We start from the raw sequence: 18,680 nt of genomic DNA, 5'->3' as shown, positions 1-18,680 counted from the left end.
AGAAGGGGGACAGGGATTGGGCAGAAGGGGGACAGGGATCGGGCAGAAGGGGGACAGGGATCGGGCAGAAAGGGGACAGGAATGAATTGGGCAGAAGGGGGCAGGGATCTGGCAGAAGGGGGACAGAGATCGGGCAGAAGGGGGACAGGGATTGGGCATAAGGGGGACAGCGATCGGGGCAGAAGGGGGACAGGGATCGTCGGGCAGAAGGGGGACAGGGATCGGGCAGAAGGGGGACAGGGATCGGGCAGAAGGGGGACAGGGATCGGGCAGAAGGGGGACAGGGATCGGGCAGAAGGGGGGCAGGGATCGGGGCAGAAGGGGGACAGGGATCGGGCAGAAGGGGGCAGGGATCTGGCAGAAGGGGGAAAGGGATCGGGCAGAAGGGGGCAGGGATCTGGCAGAAGGGGGACAGGGATCGGGCAGAAGGGGGACAGGGATTGGGCAGAAGGGGGACAGCGATCGGGGCAGAAGGGGGACAGGGATCGGGAAGAAGGGGGACAGGGATTGGGCAGAGGGGGGACAGGGATCGGGCAGAAGGGGGACAGGGATCTGGCAGAAGGGGGACAGGGATTGGGCAGAAGGGGGACAGGGATCGGGCAGAAGGGGGACAGTGATCGGGCAGAAGGGGGGCAGGGATCGGGCAGAAGGGGGACAGGGATTGGGCAGAAGGGGGACAGGAATGAATCGGGCAGAAGGGGGCAGGGATCTGGCAGAAGGGGGACAGGGATCGGGCAGAAGGGGGACAGCGATCGGGGCAGAAGGGGGACAGGGATCGGGCAGAAGGGGGACAGTGATCGGGCAGAAGGGGGGCAGGGATCGGGCAGAAGGGGGACAGGGATTGGGCAGAAGGGGGACAGGAATGAATCGGGCAGAAGGGGGACAGGGATCGGGCAGAAGGGGGACAGGGATCGGGCAGAAGGGGGACAGCGATCGGGGCAGAAGGGGGACAGGGATCGGGCAGAAGGGGGACAGTGATCGGGCAGAAGGGGGACAGGGATCGTCGGGCAGAAGGGGGACAGTGATCGGGCAGAAGGGGGGCAGGGATCGGGCAGAAGGGGGACAGGGATTGGGCAGAAAGGGGACAGGAATGAATTGGGCAGAAGGGGGCAGGGATCTGGCAGAAGGGGGACAGAGATCGGGCAGAAGGGGGACAGGGATTGGGCATAAGGGGGACAGCGATCGGGGCAGAAGGGGGACAGGGATCGGGCAGAAGGGGGACAGTGATCGGGCAGAAGGGGGACAGGGATCGTCGGGCAGAAGGGGGACAGTGATCGGGCAGAAGGGGGGCAGGGATCGGGCAGAAGGGGGACAGGGATTGGGCAGAAAGGGGACAGGAATGAATTGGGCAGAAGGGGGACAGGGATCTGGCAGAAGGGGGACAGAGATCGGGCAGAAGGGGGACAGGGATTGGGCATAAGGGGGACAGCGATCGGGGCAGAAGGGGGACAGGGATCGGGCAGAAGGGGGACAGGGATCGTCGGGCAGAAGGGGGACAGGGATCGGGCAGAAGGGGGACAGGGATCGGGCAGAAGGGGGACAGGGATCGGGCAGAAGGGGGACAGGGATCGGGCAGAAGGGGGACAGGGATCGGGCAGAAGGGGGGCAGGGATCGGGGCAGAAGGGGGACAGGGATCGGGCAGAAGGGGGAAAGGGATCGGGCAGAAGGGGGCAGGGATCTGGCAGAAGGGGGACAGGGATCGGGCAGAAGGGGGACAGGGATTGGGCAGAAGGGGGACAGCGATCGGGGCAGAAGGGGGACAGGGATCGGGCAGAGGGGGGACAGGGATCGGGCAGAAGGGGGACAGGGATCTGGCAGAAGGGGGACAGGGATTGGGCAGAAGGGGGACAGGGATTGGGCAGAAGGGGGACAGCGATCGGGGCAGAAGGGGGACAGGGATCTGGTAGAAGGGGGGCAGGGATCGGGCAGAAGGGGGACAGGGATCTGGCAGAAGGGGGACAGGGATCTGGCAGAAGGGGGACAGGGATCTGGCAGAAGGGGGACAGGAATCGGGCAGAAGGGGGACAGGGATCGGGCAGAAGGGGGACAGGGATCGGGCAGAAGGGGGACAGGGATCGGGCAGAAGGGGGGCAGGGATCGGGGCAGAAGGGGGACAGGGATCGGGCAGAAGGGGGACAGACCGTCAGGGGGAGGGCCGGGGGCGGGCCAGTGACGTCACGGAGCTGGTTCGCCCTCATTGGGCGAACCGCTCACGTGACCGGCCTGTCTCGCCGGCAAGTGGGGCAATTTTAAATTCCCCTCAGACCTGCGCTTTCGCAAGTGCGTGGAAGCGCAGGTGAGCCCCTACTAAAGCCGCTCGAATTGCGGCTGTAGGGGCTCAGTGCTGAGCGGGAGCGCGCGTCAGCATGCTTCCGCCAGCAAGCGCCAAACATGGCCGAGGCCTAAGGATGCCCTGTTTCACTTGCATTGAGAGCTCCTTTGACTGCATGTTGTGGTTTCACAGCAACAGCTTCCAAATGCAAATGCCACACCTGGAATCAACTCCAGACCTTTTATCTGCTTAATTGATGTTGAAATAATTAAGGAACAGCCCACACCTGTCCATGAAACCTTTTTTGAGTCAATTGTCCAATTACTTTTGGTCCCTTGAAAAAGAGGGGGCTACATATGAAAGAGATGTAATTCCTAAACCCTTCCTCCAATTTGGATGTGAATACCCTCAAATTAAAGCTGATAGACTGCGCTTTAAGCCCACATTCATTATTTAACTGTAGCTTGAATTTATTTTGGTACACAGCCGAAATAACAAAACTTGTATCAGTGTCCAATTATTTCCGGACCTAAGTATAACTATGTAATGGTTTCTCTCCACCTCTCTCGCTCTCTGTCTCATCCTTTCATCCTCACATCCCCTGTCTCCTTATGCGAGTAGTAACACAGGAGTCTCTTTTAAAACTTTGCAGACACACGCACACACACAATCTCTGTCTTTTTAAAAGTCATATACAGTATAACAACATGATACAATAATTGCATGGGTGTGTGAGTCAGTACAGGAATAACAGAGGATGGCTGCAGAGAAGGATGGGGGTGCAGTGGCAGAGCTGTGTGTATGCAGGAATAGCAGAGGAGGCTGCAGAGAAGAATGGGGGTGCAGTGACAGAGCTGTGTGTATGCAGGAATAGCAGAGGAGGCTGCAGAGAAAGATGGGGATGCAGTGGTAGAGCTTTGTGTACGCAGGAATAGCAGAGGTGGCTGCAGAGAAGGATTCAGGGCAGTGACAGAGCTGTGTGTATGCAGGAATAGCAGAGGAGGCTGCAGAGAAGGATGGAGGTGCAGTGACAGAGCTGTGTGTATGCAGGAATAGCAGAGGATAGCTGCAGAGAAGGATGTGGGTGCAGTGGCAGAGCTATGTGTATGCAGGAATAGCAGAGGAGGCTGCAGAGAAGGATGGGGTTGCAGTGGCAGAGCTGTGTGTATGCAGGAATAGCAGAGGAGGCTGCAGAGAAGGATGGGGGTGCAGTGGCAGAGCTGTGTGTATGCAGGAATAGCAGAGAAGGCTGCAGAGAAGGATGGGGGTGCAGTGACAGAGCTGTGTGTATGCAGGAATAGCAGAGGAGGCTGCAGAGAAGGATTCAGGGCAGTGACAGAGCTGTGTGTATGCAGGAATAGAAGAGGAGGCTGCAGAGAAGGATTCAGGGCAGTGACAGAGCTGAGTGTACACAGAAATAGCAGATGGGGTTGTATGTATTGACTGTGTGAAGAGACAACCTCCAAGCCTTATTCTCTCTCCATCTGCTCCCCTAATTACTGCTGCACCCAACTGAGTAAAATAGGCTCAACAGTCTACTCTCTGCCTCCCCTGGCTGCTTAGCAGATGCATCTTCGTGTTCACCTGGGGTCTGAAGAGGATGATGAAGCACTTGGGCACAAAGATGCAGACCACCAGAGTCCAGCTGGAGGACAGGATGGCAAAGACCTCCATGGCCACGGTGTACTTGCCACGGGCACTGAGGGAGGCCGGGATATAGGACACCCAGACACTGAGGAAGGCCAGCATGCTGAAGGTGATGAACTTGGCCTCTTTGAAACTGTCAGAGAGCCGCCTGGCCAGGAAGGCAACAATGAAGCTGACACTGGCCAGGAAGCCAAGATATCCCAGCATGCACCAGAAGGCGAGTGGGGAGCCCTGGTTACACACAAAAATGATTACCCCGGGTTGAGTTTGGATGTCGTGTTCTTGGAAGGGAGGGGAAAGGGCCAACCAAATCACGCACAGTTGAATGAAAACGCTTGGACCAATGACAAAGTAGGACACTTTTGTCCCTGTCCATTTTTTTAATCTGCTGCTCGGCTTGGTGGCCTTGAAGGCGATGACAACTGTAATAGTTTTGGCCAAGACACAAGAGATACAAAGGGCAAAGACCATGCCAAATGTCACCTGTCGCAGAAAACATTTCTCAGGATGCGGGTAGCCAATGAAAGCCAAAGAGCAGAGGAAGCACAGGGACAGGGACACCAGGAGTACACAACTGAGGAACCAGTTGTTTGCCCGGACAATGGGCGTTGTCCTGTGGCTGACGAAAACTCCCAGAATGCCAATTGGGATTGTGGAAGAGGAGAGGGCAATGGCTGCTAAGTTGATACCAAGCGGTTCGGTGTAGGAGAAGAACTGTATGGTCTTTGAGATACACCTGTCCTGTAGGAGACTGGGCCACGTGTCCCAGGAACATCGGTGACACTCCACAGCATCTGGTAGGAGACACTAATGTCAACTTTTGTCGTGAATTAAATGAGTTTTCCCCAATTATCATGACCGTCTTACCTGTTTGGTTGGACATCTCTCCTTGGGGACATGGGACGCACACAAAACAACAGGCAGCTTTTCCTGGTATGGCCATCTTCCTAAACCCCGAGGGACAACTTGGGCTACAGACCGAGAGAGGAACCTATGGGAGATTCAATGGAATTTTGGAGAATTGCCCTGTGTATAAAATAATTTCAACGTTCTTTATACATTGTATGGAGTGGGACATAATGACAAATATTCTGCAATAAATAATCTGATCTGTGATTTCACGAGTTATCTTTGACTTTAAAACTAGGTAAGAATTTAACAATTAAAACTGAAAACATGCTTAAGTCCCATTTCAGTTGTATACCTCATGTGGAGAGATACCTGGGCGTAAACACCCCACATGAGATCTGTTAATGATTTGAATAACTCACCTCTGTGGATCTGGGCTAATTCTCACACACACCAACTCTCACACATTCCCTCTCTCTTTTCCCCTCACCACTCTTTCTCTCGCACTCCCCCCTCTCCCTCACTCTGTTTCCCACACCGTCTAATACTCTATTTCTCTCTCTGTGTTTTCTCTCTGTCTCCCACTGCTTTATCAGAAAGCTGAGTTTGTGGATATAAAAAGGTGGCCTGGATTGAGAAGCCATTAATCCAATCTACTCCATGTATTAGTTCATAGTATAAGGTTTGCTCAGACATACCTGTGTGTCCCCACTGGCCCAAATAATAGCCGCACTGTCTACTCTCAAGATCTTTCCATCGGGGGCGCTTGAGTCATAACTTCCCACTTTCACCTGCTCCAAGGTGCCTGTGGCGCTCAGATGCCAGTTCACGATTTCGTAGAGGGCTGGGGGGTTCCCTTTAGCATCGAAAAACATCCGGGTCCTGTTTTTGGTCTCAAAGTTTACACTTTTAATGTAATGGAGAAGCTGGAAGAAGAAGATGATGTCAGACATTTAACTAGGAGCAAAGTGACCTAGTGACAGGGACGTGTTTAATGGGTTAAAGGTCAATCCTATCTAGGATCAAAGTGACCACAAAAGTAGGGAAAAACATCAGGGACTCATTGGTAAGAGCCATTCTGAGAGGCAAATCAGCACATCAAAACTTCATCAACACTCCTACATGTGGGGCATACCTTTATAGTCACACTAAAATAATGTAAGAGGTGGAAACCATTTAGCCACCCCAAAACTGGGAAGAAATATTACGTAACCTAATATTATACACGCATGTCATTATTTGTAGTATATCTCATTATGTGCCCCTGTGGACTGGGGTACGTGGGAGAAACCACCCAACATGTCAAAGATCGGACTCGACAGCTGCTGTATATGCAGGAAGCCTGAAGAAGCTCATTTTGCTCACCACGTCCCACATGCCGGGGCACAATGTAAGCCAACGTAGATTCCAGGTCATCGGTGGGACTCCACAATCGCATGGGGGAGGTAATAGAGTCAGAGCGTTATTGCAATAAGAAGCTAATTGGATAAGAGACTAGATACCATGATTCCCCATGGCATAAACAAGCATCTAGATCTCCATTGTTCATATTGAATGGTGTGACTCCTAGTCATATGCCGGGTGAATGCCCACCAGTGGATCCACGGGGCATTGACCTGGTAGAGTTTTCTTATATGTTGTACCCTTTGTCGAAAGATGGTGGTACACATTGGGAAGGACTCATTGGGACCAGTGAGGCCTATTCATGGTCCCCCTTAGTCAAAACGGCCCATCGATTGCCTTGTCTCTTGGACACACACCAATCCATGGTCAATTCATCTGCAGTGGCAGTGTTGATGTCTCCATGGCAACAGAGGCTGTCACGGAGCGGTCTCGGATATTTTGCTTCTGCCGTATAGCTGCCGTTGCTTCAACCCCAGGACATTGGGCCGACAGTTCAGTTTGCTGCAGGTAATGTGTCCTTTAACCCTTTTATGCCCTACAACCTGTAACCTTGACCACTTACCCTAAAAACCTTAGCCCCTTACCCTAACAACCCTAACTTTAACACATAATTCTAAGGTGAATCGCCTACCTCGCTGAGTCTAGAAGTTCCCCATTCTGTGTACGGAGGAGAATTTGGTGGTCACCTGGGATGCTACGATAAGGTTTCTATGGTAACACAGAGAACCTCACAGGGATCCGTAGCAATGGGGCGTGCCCATTATGTATGATGTAACACAACCAGCCATATTGCGACTCTCACACCGCATGTGGCCGCTGCTGATGACACTGCACTGAGCAGGCACAGGACTCGGCAGAGAGATGTATGAGGGGGCTGATGCCTATAACTGTTTGCAAAACATTACCCTCTGTTTTTTTATGTTACAGCAAGTAGTTGGTAATAATGAGAGTGACAAAAGTTCCACAATTATTTTGTGTGGGAATAGACCAGAAGAAGGCATAGGTCCCCAAAACAGTGCCCCCCTTGTTAATAGTTGCCTATAACCCTCTTTTTAGGGGGGGGGGGTTGAATATACCACTACTCCCTGTGTTCAGCATTATTTCTCTCAATGGAACATTAGGGGAGTAGTAACAATGGAACATTAGGGGTGTAGTAACATTGGAACATTAGGGGTGTAGTAACAATGGAACATTAGGGATGTAGTAACAATTGGACATTAGGAGTGTAGTATCAATGGAACATTAGGGGTGTAGTAACAATGGAACATTAGGTGTGCAGTAACAGTGGAACATTAGGGGTGCAGTAACAATGGAACATTAGGGGTGTAGAAACAATGGAACATTAGGGGTGTAGTAACAATGGATTTCTGGAAATAAACCCTTTGCATAGGCTCTCTTAGCAATGTTTCCACACATGTTTTACCCGGGGATATGTATTATATACTTTGACCACCTTTCCGGAGAGAAATGGCGCAGACAACAAAGTGTTCACACAGTTTTCGTCTCCTTCTCGCGGTCCTGGGAAGTGTAAGTCTTGCTATATCTGTACCTGTTCTGTACATAAATATCGATTGTGTAAAGTTGTTCTACAGAGAGATTGCAACTTGTTTGATTTACTAATCTATTTCTAATAAGATCTAACATAAGCGGCAACAATTTTGTGTTTTTCGTGTGTTCTTTTTGAGTTCTGGGGACCATACTATTTTCACCTAATAATATTGAGATGTTTAATGGGTTAACGGGTATATCCCAGGTTGGAAAGAAGTGACCTAATGACAGTGACCTCAATAATTAGTTAAAGGGTCAGTCCCATGTAGGAACAAAGTAAATACTTAGCCTTACTTGCCAAGGTCGAAACGATGAGATGTTGGCACAGGCACCATGATGGAATGGTCCATTTCCAGGCTTACAGAGGAGCAGGCTTTGTAAGGCCCATGCAAAAACGTAAACTGACGTGTAGACATTGAGACTGATTCTCAGATCTGCTTCAGCCATGGAGCTGTCCAGCTTCTCTCTTCCTGTACATTGTGGAATTGTGGTGTTATCTGTCCAGCCATCAAGATTCTTCTGGTCCCTCCACTTACAAGAGAAAGTCTGCTCCCAGAACTCCTGTATCAATGTATCATGTTGTGATTTGTTGGGGTGGAGGGCATGGTAGTACTCAAAGAACCCAGTCATCTGCCCAGAATTGATGGCAAAACCGATGGTGCCCATCAGGACTCTCTGGAACTTCTCCTTGGAAAGGAGAGCAGAGGTTGACCAAGATTCACTGGCCACCCAAATTTTCCCCGTCACGTTCTGCCTCACCAGCTCTTCCACCATCGGCAGAAGTTCGGTGTCAGACGATAACACCACGACTGCCTTGGCTGTTGACTCCCTGATGATGCGGGCAAGGTGGGGAGCGTTCCTGTTGAGTTGGCCAGTCAAGATGTATCCAACAAAGGCCATGCAAGCCCCAACTTTGACTATTTCCTGCCGTACCACCTGAATCCCAAATTGACCGTAGTCATTGTCAGTGGCCAGAAGACCAATCCAAGTCCATCCAAATTAAGATACAAGCTGTGCCAGACCTTTGGACTGAAACTCGTCACTGGGGATGGTCCGGAAGAAGGATGGGAACAGATTACGATCACTGAGGAGAGCGTTTTTTAGGGGTAACCAGTCGGGCTTCACCTTTATTTGTGAAAACTGGCTACTCCCCACCATTACAGTGTGATTATATATCATCTGAACTTATAGTGCCAAACAAAATACTCTAATAATACGTGTATACATAATATTGTGCTGATCTAATTATACTGGTGCATGTAATCCCAACTCTAATCATATGGTGATTCCCTATAATAATCCTGTGCTAATAATCCAGAACAAAGTGATTATAATACTCCTATACATTACTCAGTGCTGACTGACTTGAATTCCCACCAGATAACTAATGGACCCCATAATATAATGCAGGTCTCATATATCCCTGTATAATAAGGAGCTGAGGGGTGGGTGTGATTGAAACATCTGATCTCAGATGCGCTATTAGAGAGGGTTGGGGTTCCTTAAAATGCATCTGATCTCTTGCCCCGACACCGAGACCTCAATTCGCCAAAAGTTGGTATCTTTCTTTAAGTATAACAAAGGCACTGCTTCAACCCCAGCTATGCTATGGGAGGCACATAAAGCCACTATCAGGGGAGACTTAATTTCTATAGCCTCATACAAAAAAAAAAAAAAACTCAAACTCCAAAAAGAACTTACAGAAAAAATCTCCCAGTTAGAAGCCCAACATAAAATCTCAACCTCCAAGACGACACTAAAGCAATTAACACTAGCCAGAGCTGCCCTCAAACAGACACAGCTAGAGGAAGTTGAAAAAGCCCTCAGATGGTCTAAACAAAAATACTTTGACAAAGGCAACAAAGCCGACAAGCTCCTGGCCTCGAAGTTAAGGGGTGCCAGAGCAAAAGCCCAGATCGCAAAAATTCAGACGAATAAAGGACAGGTCACATATCTAGAGAAGGAGATAACACGAGAGTTCGCGAAATTTTATTCAGACCTGTATAACCTCCATCCCCCAGGCCAAGACCCAGTTAATATCACTAAAATAACCCAATACCTAGAGCAGTGTAGCCTACCCACACTCACTCCAGAAGAGACTGAGAGCTTAAACAAAGCAATAAATCAAGAGGAACTGTCCCTAGCCATACAATCCCTCAAGATAGCAAAAACCCCGGGCCCAGATGGCTTTTCTAATAGCTATTATAAACTGTTTTTACCTATCCTATCCCCCTACCTCCTCCAAATGTACAACTCGTTCCTACAAGGAGAGCCGATACCCTCTACTATCACAGCGGCAAACTTAGCGATTATTCACAAAGAGGGAAGAGACCCTCTCCTCTGCGGGAATTATAGGCCCATATCCCTGCTGAATACCGATCTCAAAATCTACAGTAAGATCCTGGCAAACAGGCTAAACCCAATTCTCCCTAGACTCATACATGTAGATCAAGTAGGGTTTGTGTCCGGAAGACAGGCCTCCGACAACACACGTAAAATAGTGGATATAATAGACCACGTGCATCTCACTGGGACCAGGGCAATGATTCTAAGCCTCGACGCTGAAAAAGCGTTCGACAGGATCAAGTGGTCCTTCCTAGACCAGACCATGCTGAGGTTTGGATTCTCAGGACCTTTCCTGGAAGGAGTGAGAGCTCTTTACCATAACCCAACAGCATATGTTAAATTGGCAGGTGGGTTTTCGGACCCAATAAAGATCAGAAATGGGACTAGACAGGGCTGCCCACTCTCCCCTCTATTATTCGCCTTAACTATAGAGCCCCTAGCAGCCAAAATCAGGGACGAACCCAACATAAAAGGTATCCAAATTGGAGATAGAGAACACAAAATTTCGCTGTTTGCAGACGATGTGATCTTGACCCTCGCGAACCCCCATACCTCCCTCCCCAACCTTCAACAACACCTAACTCAATTCGGCCAAGTATCTGACTACAAAGTAAACATGGACAAGTCTGAGGCCCTAAATTTATCCCTCCCCCCCCAGGATTGGACCCTTATTCAAGCCAACTATAAATATCGATGGAGCCCCACCCACATTAAATACTTGGGTGTTAAAATCTCCAATTCCTACAGCTCCCTATACCAATATAACTACCCACCCCTATTTAACCAGATCAAAAAAGACCTAGAGATCTGGAAAAAACACCAAATATCGTGGTTTGGGAGAATCACGGCAGTAAAAATGAACGTTCTCCCAAGACTGTTATATAACTTCCAAACCCTTCCAATCCCGGTCCCACAAACAGCGCTTAAAAACATGCAGTCTCTAATTCTCCAATTTATTTGGAATGACAAAAGGCCCAGAGTCCCTCGGTCAGTGATGCTCTCGTCTAGAGAAAGAGGAGGTGTGGGGGTCCCCGACATTGCAAAATACTACATCGCAGCACAGCTGAAGCAGGCTGTAGTTTGGAATTGCGACCCGGCCCTAGCTTCTTGGTTAGAGATAGAGTCTCACTACGCCTACCCCCTCTCCTTCCAAATGGCAATGTGGCCCACTGGCAGCAGAGGGGATAAACCACCAAGGTTTGCCCTGGGAGCAATGAGATGCACGTGGGAGGTATGGCTTAAATGTAGAGGGAAGTACGGTCTGGTAGCATCCCCCTCACAGCTCACCCCCATCTTTGGAAACCCCAAATTCCCTCCAGGGTGTTCTCCAAGCCAATTTGACCAATTTCAGGGTCACAACATTAGGATGGTGGCCGATCTGCTGCGGAAAGATGAGATCGCTACTTATCAGGTGATTAGGGACAAATACGAGATACAGGGCCTCCACCTATTTAAATATCTGCAAGTGAGACATTTTCTCCTATCCCTCTCACCAACTTCCAAATTTCCTAAATTAACCAGATTTGAAACCCTCTGCGCCAAAACAACCTATCAAAAAGGCCTGATCTCTCAAATATATAAAGGATTAGTACCCCAGTCTGGCCCACCCAACCATAGATATATGCAACGATGGTCCGAGGAATTGGGCCTCTCAATAGATCCGGAGGACTGGGAGGAGATCTGGGAGCAAGCCTCTAAAACCTCAATTTGCACAACAATAAAAGAAAATATATACAAAATTCTATTCCAATGGTACCTGACCCCCGCTAGGCTGAGCCAGATCTACCCAGGCGCAGTTGATCTGTGCTGGAGGGGATGTGGTCAAAAGGGGGACATGGCCCACATTTGGTGGTCATGTCCGGAGATTCAGAAATTTTGGGCCATGATCCAGAGGCTCATACGAGAGGTCACGGGACTAACCCTACCCCTAGACCCGGTGACCCTGGTGCTGAACAAACCTGTTGATGATCTCCATCCACCGATGTCCAGACTTATAACGGCCATACTGACGGCAGCCAGGTGTTCCATTGCTGCCGCTTGGAAGCAGACTAGAGCTCCCTCTAGAACCACTGTCACTAGCAGAATTAACGAAGTTATGTCAATGGAGAAACTGACCGCTCTGCTCCAAAAGAAAATACCCCAATTTCTAAACACCTGGGACCCGTGGCTAACAAAATAAATATACCCATAGGTAGTCGCGGAGGTAGGAGCGCGCCACCCACCCCCCCCCCCCCTCTCTCTCCTAGGTTCCCCCCCCTTCCCCCCCCTCCCATGTGAGTCTTCCCCCCTCCCCCTCCTCCCCTCCCCCTCCCATCCAGTCACCACCCCCAAGAAAATGGAAAAAGTTATTGGGTCCCTGTCAGATTGTTGAAAGCACCATTGTCATGGGATCATGACACCCTTGTATGTACTGTTTGACATGATTGTACCCAATAAAAAAATTGAGTTAAAAAAAAAATGCATCTGATCTCAGGCGAACTATTAGAGAGGGTCGGAGTTCCTTATAATGCTTCTGATCTCAGATGCGCTATTAGAGAGGGTTGGGGTTCCTTACACTGCATCTGATCTCAGACACGCTGCTAGAGAGGGTTGGGGTTCCTTACAATGCATCTGATCTCAGACGCGCTATTAGAGAGGGTTGGAGTTCCTTACAATGTATCTGATCTCAGACGCGTTATTAGAGAGGGTTGGGGTTCCTTACAATGCATCTGATCTCAGACGCGCAAATAAAGAAGGACGGGGTTCCTTACAATGCATCTGATCCCAGACGCGCTATTAGAGAGGGTTGGGGTTCCTTATAATGCATCTGATCCCAGACGCGCTATTAGAGAGGGTTTGGGTTCCTTATAATGCATCTGATCTCAGACGCGCTATTAGAGAGGGTTCGAAGAAGCAGAATTTATCATTATTAATTTATATACTGTACTAGCTGAGAGACCCGGCGTTGCCCGGGATGTAAGTGCGTAATAGGTAGTATCTACTATATCCAAGCCGGGGACATGCTTAACAAAGACATCCTACTGGTGAGACGCCACTATGTTTTTAAGGGGAGATATGTCTGGGTCCATATGCAAACGCGTACCCGCAGATCTTGCCTGCACGTCGGGGACTTTCACCGGGGAACCTGTAACTTTGGCCCCCGATCTCGTGTGCATATTCTGCACATTGTTTGACCCAAATATCCCCCTTAAAACGCATACACAAGAAATCTCTGATTCCCTGACAACCTGGAAATGTGAAAACACCCAGAATGCTTTTTGTTACAGACATGCATTGGTTCATTACACACAAATAAACTGTCGCTTATGGTGCCACTTAGCTACCGGGGGGGGGGGGGGGGCAGTTTTTTAGGGGTAACCAGTCGGGCTTCATCTTTCTTTGTGAAGACTGGCTACCCCCCACCATCACAGTGCCAAACAAAATACTCTAATGATACGTGTATACATAATATTTTGCTGATCTAATTATACTGGTGCATGTAATCAAAGCTCTAATCATATGGTGATTCCCTATACTTATCCGGTGCTAATAATCCAGAACAAAGTGATTATAATACTCCTATACATTACTCAGTGCTGACTGACTTGGAATTCCCACCAGATAACTAATGGACCCCGTATGAATTACTAAATGCTGATTAGCTTATTAACTCCCACTAAATAACTAAATCACTACCCTAATATAACGCAGATCTCATATATCCCTGTATAATAAGGAGCTGAAGCATGGGTGTAGCTGGCACACACCAGCAGCTCAGGCAGGGAGTACAGGGCGACACTCGTAGCATCAGTTATTATGTCATAGAAACCCGTCTTTTTCCATTGTGTTTCTTTTCTATCCTCTGTTTTTGGTTATTTATATATTTTTTAATTATTATGCCTTTATTCCGACCTCTTTCTTCTAGTTTCTATAGGCTATGAAGATTTACAGATTCATTTGTGAAAATAACAAAGTGGGATACTTCTTCTCCATCCAGAAATTATATAGTTACATAGTAGTTACATAGTAGTTACATAGTAACATAGTTACATAGTTAGTTAGTTACACAGTTACATAGTTACATAGTAGTTACATAGTAGTTACATAGTAGTTACATAGTAGTTACATAGTAGATGAGGTTGAAAAAAAGACGTACGTCCATCAAGTGCAACCTATGCTAAATTTAGGCAACAGATACTTTATCCTATATCTATACTTACTTATTGATCCAGAGGAAGGCAAACAAAAAACCCCAGTGACATTTCATCCAATGATATCTCATAAGGGGAAAAATACATTCCTTCCTGACTCCAAGAATTGGCAATCAGATTAATCCCTGGATCAACATCCTTCCCGTTTACTTATTTGGTATATCCCTGTATACCTTTCCTTCCTAAAAAGATGTCCAAAGTTTTTTTTTAACAAATCTATTGTATCTGCCATCACAGTCTCCATGGGTAATGAATCCCACAGTATAACTGCCCTTACTGTAAATAACCCTTTCCTTTGTTGCTGGTGAAATATATACTGGAATATACAAGACGACATCAACGAGAAGAGGTCCTTATCCTGCAAAATGAAGACATGGGATTTATTTTTAATCATAACTACATTATGCAGTTGACACAAGGGACGTTACAGGGATCACACGATTCTCCAATATGTTATTATCGGAGTATTACATCATTGCTGTGTATTCCTGCTTGATGTACATTCATTCCCTTATGTATGCTTATTCCAGCTCTATTTGTTATATATTTAGCAGGTTGGGCCCATTCATTCTGCATCTACTGCATATTCAGCGTGTATGTTTTTGCTGAGTGGATGGGCGCTTTTCATTTAATCTGCAGGTCATGTCACCATGGCTGCTGTGGTTGCCTTGCATTTGCTCCTCTGTGTATACTGAATATTATAGACATCAATAGGTACTGTAGTGCCGACGAGTATTCTAAAACAAATCTGGGGCAATCACCAACAAGAGCCAGGTACATGCTGGGTACATGCTTGGTACATGCTGGGTACATGCTGGGTACATGCTGGGTACATGCTGGGTACATGCTGGGTACATGCTGGGTACATGCTGGGTACATGCTTGGTACATGCTGCAGCATTTCAGTGACATTTCAGCAGACAGACTAATGGCCCATCAGATTAACAGCGGGGGTCCCCGGCAGTCACATTCAAACTGAATGGGACTGCCGGGGGCCCCTGCTGTGTTAATCCGAAGGGCCACTAGTCTGTCTGCAGAAATATCACTTAAATGTTGCAGCATGTACCCAGCATGTGCCCAGCATGTACCCAGCATGTACCCAGCATGTGCCCAGCATGTACCCAGCATGTACCCAGCATGTGCCCAGCATGTACCCAGCATGTGCCCAGCATGTACCCAGCATGTGCCCAGCATGTACCCAGCATGTACCCAGCATATACCCAGCATGTACCTGGGTCTTGTTGGTGATAGCTGCAGATTTTCCCAGGCAAGTTTAAGGCGAGTTTTATGATACGCGTCGGCGCACCTGTAGGCTTGCTCTATTTAGTAACCCAACCTTGTTTCATCTAAATTGCCTGTCATATCAATTGTGTCCTCAGTAGGGTTATACATCCGATGCATCGAAGAGACAGGCAGGACGCTTTTGCGTAGCCATGGCGATATGACATGGAGATGCGGTCATGTGACAGCGCTAGCAGTTTGGCGTGTTTCGATGATAGTTGCCCCCTTTATTTATTACCACTATGACATTGGCTAGTTCCCTTTGCTGTGTCCATCCTTGCATATGTAGTCCAGCATCTTCGCTGTTCAGTCTGCATTTTTAATCTTTGCCTTCGCGTTGCTATGGTTACCGCGATCACACCTCTGATGTGTTTTACTACATGCACTATACCCTTAGTACTCAGCCATGTCTCACTTTATATTAAGATTATTGCGATTGTTTGTGCGGCACGAGAAGTTTCACAATTTGTGCGGCTCCGGGTGATTTTCTCTTTACGAATTACACAAGATGGCTGCCGACCTCAGCCATGGAATGTATCCAGTGGGGGGGGGGAGGGGCGGCTCGGTGACCGTGGCGACGCGAGACGCGTAGACGCAGCTACATGATGACGTCGGAAATATGGCGATTTTCCCGGCAGCCATTCCATTGCTAATCATTGAAAGAACTCAGCTGTTTTTTTTAACCTCGATTTTGACTCAAAATCACTTGGTGTTTTCTCCTAAAAAATAAGCCGGTTTCCTCTCCCAGAAGAAGACTGTTTGTCGAAACGCGTTGGAGCGGGAGCTCTTGCAGGGGGACCCTATTCTCCTCACCACGCTTCAGGGACTGTACTTCAGCACTCATTGATTTTTTTTGGTGATGTATTGAGATATATTAAGAATAGGATTTTTTTTTTTATCCTGGACTTTGTTTTTTTACTTGGACTGACTTTGTTGGCTCTTAATGAGTATTACCTGCTTTAAACATCAATGTGAAGCGTTCCCAGCACCGTGTCCCTGCTTTATCTCTGTGTGTGTGTGTGTGTGTGAATATGTATAGTATGCTTACTTTCTCTAGTTGCATTGCCTTGGTACTATTCAGGTATTTGGGCATTCCATTGTGTGTGCTTGGAGAGTTACTTTGTATTAAGCTTGGATACTGAGTACCACTTTGTATTTTGTATCAAGTCACACCAATTGCTGGTATATGTCCAATACTCACTCTTTTGTCCCTTTGTGGTTTGTTTGAGCCCCCCTTCATTTGAGATTTTCTCCCCTGTTTTTAAGTTCATGAAGAAATAGTTATTTTCATTCTTTGGTACACCTGTGGGCTCCACTCTGGTTCTATTTTTCGTTCTCATATTATTATTGTTCCGGGAGTGCCGCTGTCTGTTGGTCACGGTAATGTATATTTGACAGCTTTTGGTAACCAGTTTTTATATTAGGCGTGTATGCGGTATTCTGTGTGTTTGTGATATATATATACATATATATATATATATATATATATATATATATATATATATATATATATATATATATATATATATATAAAGATAACAGCAGGCACTTCAAAGGCTCCAAAGAAATAGGTGCTTGTTCAACAAAAATAGGAAACCAGGTGTCCCACCAAGGAGACAAAAAACAGCACTCAAGGTATATTGTAAAAGTGTATTTGAAAAAAAGCAGGCACATATAAATCCAACGTTTCGGTCCTGTATAGGACCTTCCTCAGGGGCGTGCTGGAGAACCCTGCCCAAGGAAAACATATATACCCATCAGTACTCCCGTTTTTAATTACAATCAGCTGGTTCTTGATTATGCACACAGGGGTTCCTTAAAATGCATCTGATCTCAGACGCGCTATTAGAGAGGGTTGGGGTTCCTTAAAAATGCCTCTGATCCCAGACGCGCTATTAGAGAGGGTTGGGGTTCCTTACAATGTATCTGATCTCAGACGGGCTATTAGAGAGGGTTCGAAGAAGCAGAATTTATCATTATTAATTTATATATATAATTAATATAATTATTCAGTTTCTTAACCATACAAAAGTTTAAAAAAAACACTGCTCTAGCTAAACAAAGAAATACAAAACCAATAGAGAAAGCTTAGAAGCTGAATGGACGGAACGGTAATGAGATTTACATGACTATAAATAAAACGCTTGTTCAAGTAAACAAAACTGCGGTTTAACTGCAAGGCTCCAGTTAGGAAGACAAGTGCAAAGCCAATTTGCAGAAACTGAGCGAATGTACAGATGTAATAACCTGTTCTCTACCGCATCATGGGACAAAGGCGCGACCATCTGACGTGTTTCGCAGGTGACTTAATCAATCTACCTTCCCTCCAAGTCGCGACAAGTTGTTGAGTTGTCCATCACACCTGTATTTACATCAGTAGATGTCAGACTGAATTCTGATTTGAGTGGCTGCAGTTGTGCGCGTGTCCGGCAGATGGCAAAGTAAATTTCTTTGCCTGCGGGGGACATTGGATGCTACAGTACATATAACAACTCAATGTCTGAAAACAGGTGTCTCTAAAGCCAGATAAAAAGCACGGGCATTACAGTAATCCACTGTTAAATGACCTTGGTCACTCAAGACGTTATCAAATGTAGGCATTTCACATTTTATTACAAAACAGAGTATTCAGTACTTTATTTAACATTGACTTCTCTGCTGACTGGTGCATGGGACATACAGTACGACGTCAACTCCCTTTATTAGAGCCCGATGCAGTTTCACATACAGACGAGACTACGAGTATTCTAAAGCTTGCCTTAAACTAACCCAGTTACATGCTGTGTGTAGCCTGGCTAGTTTAAGGCAAGTTTAAGGCATTTCTGCATTGACTAATGACCCATCGGATTAACACAGCAGGGGTCCCTGGCAGTCCCATTCAGTTTGAATGGGACTGCCAGGGACCCCCGCTGTAAATCTGATGGGCCATTAGTCAATGCAGAAATGCCTTAATCTTGCCTTAAACACGACCCAGCATGTACTCAACACATACCTGGGTCTTTTTGGCGATTGCCACTGGTTTGTGTTAGAATAACCGTCGGCACTACAATACATTATATTTTCTGCTATTAATACTGCAACGGATAAGAAATCGACTTTATCTGTGATGTATGACTAGACTGTATCATTCGGAACCCAGTGAA

General features: G+C 47.3%; 1 protein-coding gene across 1 annotated transcript; it reads right to left on the bottom strand.

Annotated features, from left to right (window-relative positions):
* Positions 1-3,800: 3,800 nt before the first annotated feature.
* On the bottom strand, positions 3,801-13,222 carry LOC142471091 (extracellular calcium-sensing receptor-like). Its single transcript, XM_075577887.1, has 6 exons — positions 13,150-13,222; positions 12,026-12,142; positions 9,423-9,502; positions 8,016-8,657; positions 5,503-5,695; positions 3,801-4,714 (listed from the first exon to the last, which is right to left on the bottom strand). The coding sequence occupies exons 1-6, from the start codon at positions 13,220-13,222 to the stop codon at positions 3,801-3,803; spliced, it is 2,019 nt and encodes a 672-aa protein (XP_075434002.1).
* Between the last annotated feature and the right edge of the window lie 5,458 nt (positions 13,223-18,680).

Source organism: Ascaphus truei, chromosome 20 (genome assembly GCF_040206685.1).
Source record: "Ascaphus truei isolate aAscTru1 chromosome 20, aAscTru1.hap1, whole genome shotgun sequence".
NCBI lineage: Eukaryota > Metazoa > Chordata > Amphibia > Anura > Ascaphidae > Ascaphus > Ascaphus truei.
This window is presented reverse-complemented; position numbering and strand designations above follow the sequence as displayed.

Excerpts from the sequence above, each read along its gene's own strand:
- LOC142471091 (XM_075577887.1), bottom strand. The coding sequence starts at position 13,222 with ATGCACACGAGATCGGGGGCCAAAGTTACAGGTTCCCCGGTGAAAGTC. Across the intron at positions 12,143-13,149 it reads CGTGCAGGCAAGATCTGCGG|TGACAGTGGTTCTAGAGGGA; the intron begins GTACGCGTTTGC and ends TAATTCTGCTAG. Across the intron at positions 8,658-9,422 it reads CTAACTGGGAGATTTTTTCT|GTGGTACGGCAGGAAATAGT; the intron begins GTAAGTTCTTTT and ends TTTGGGATTCAG.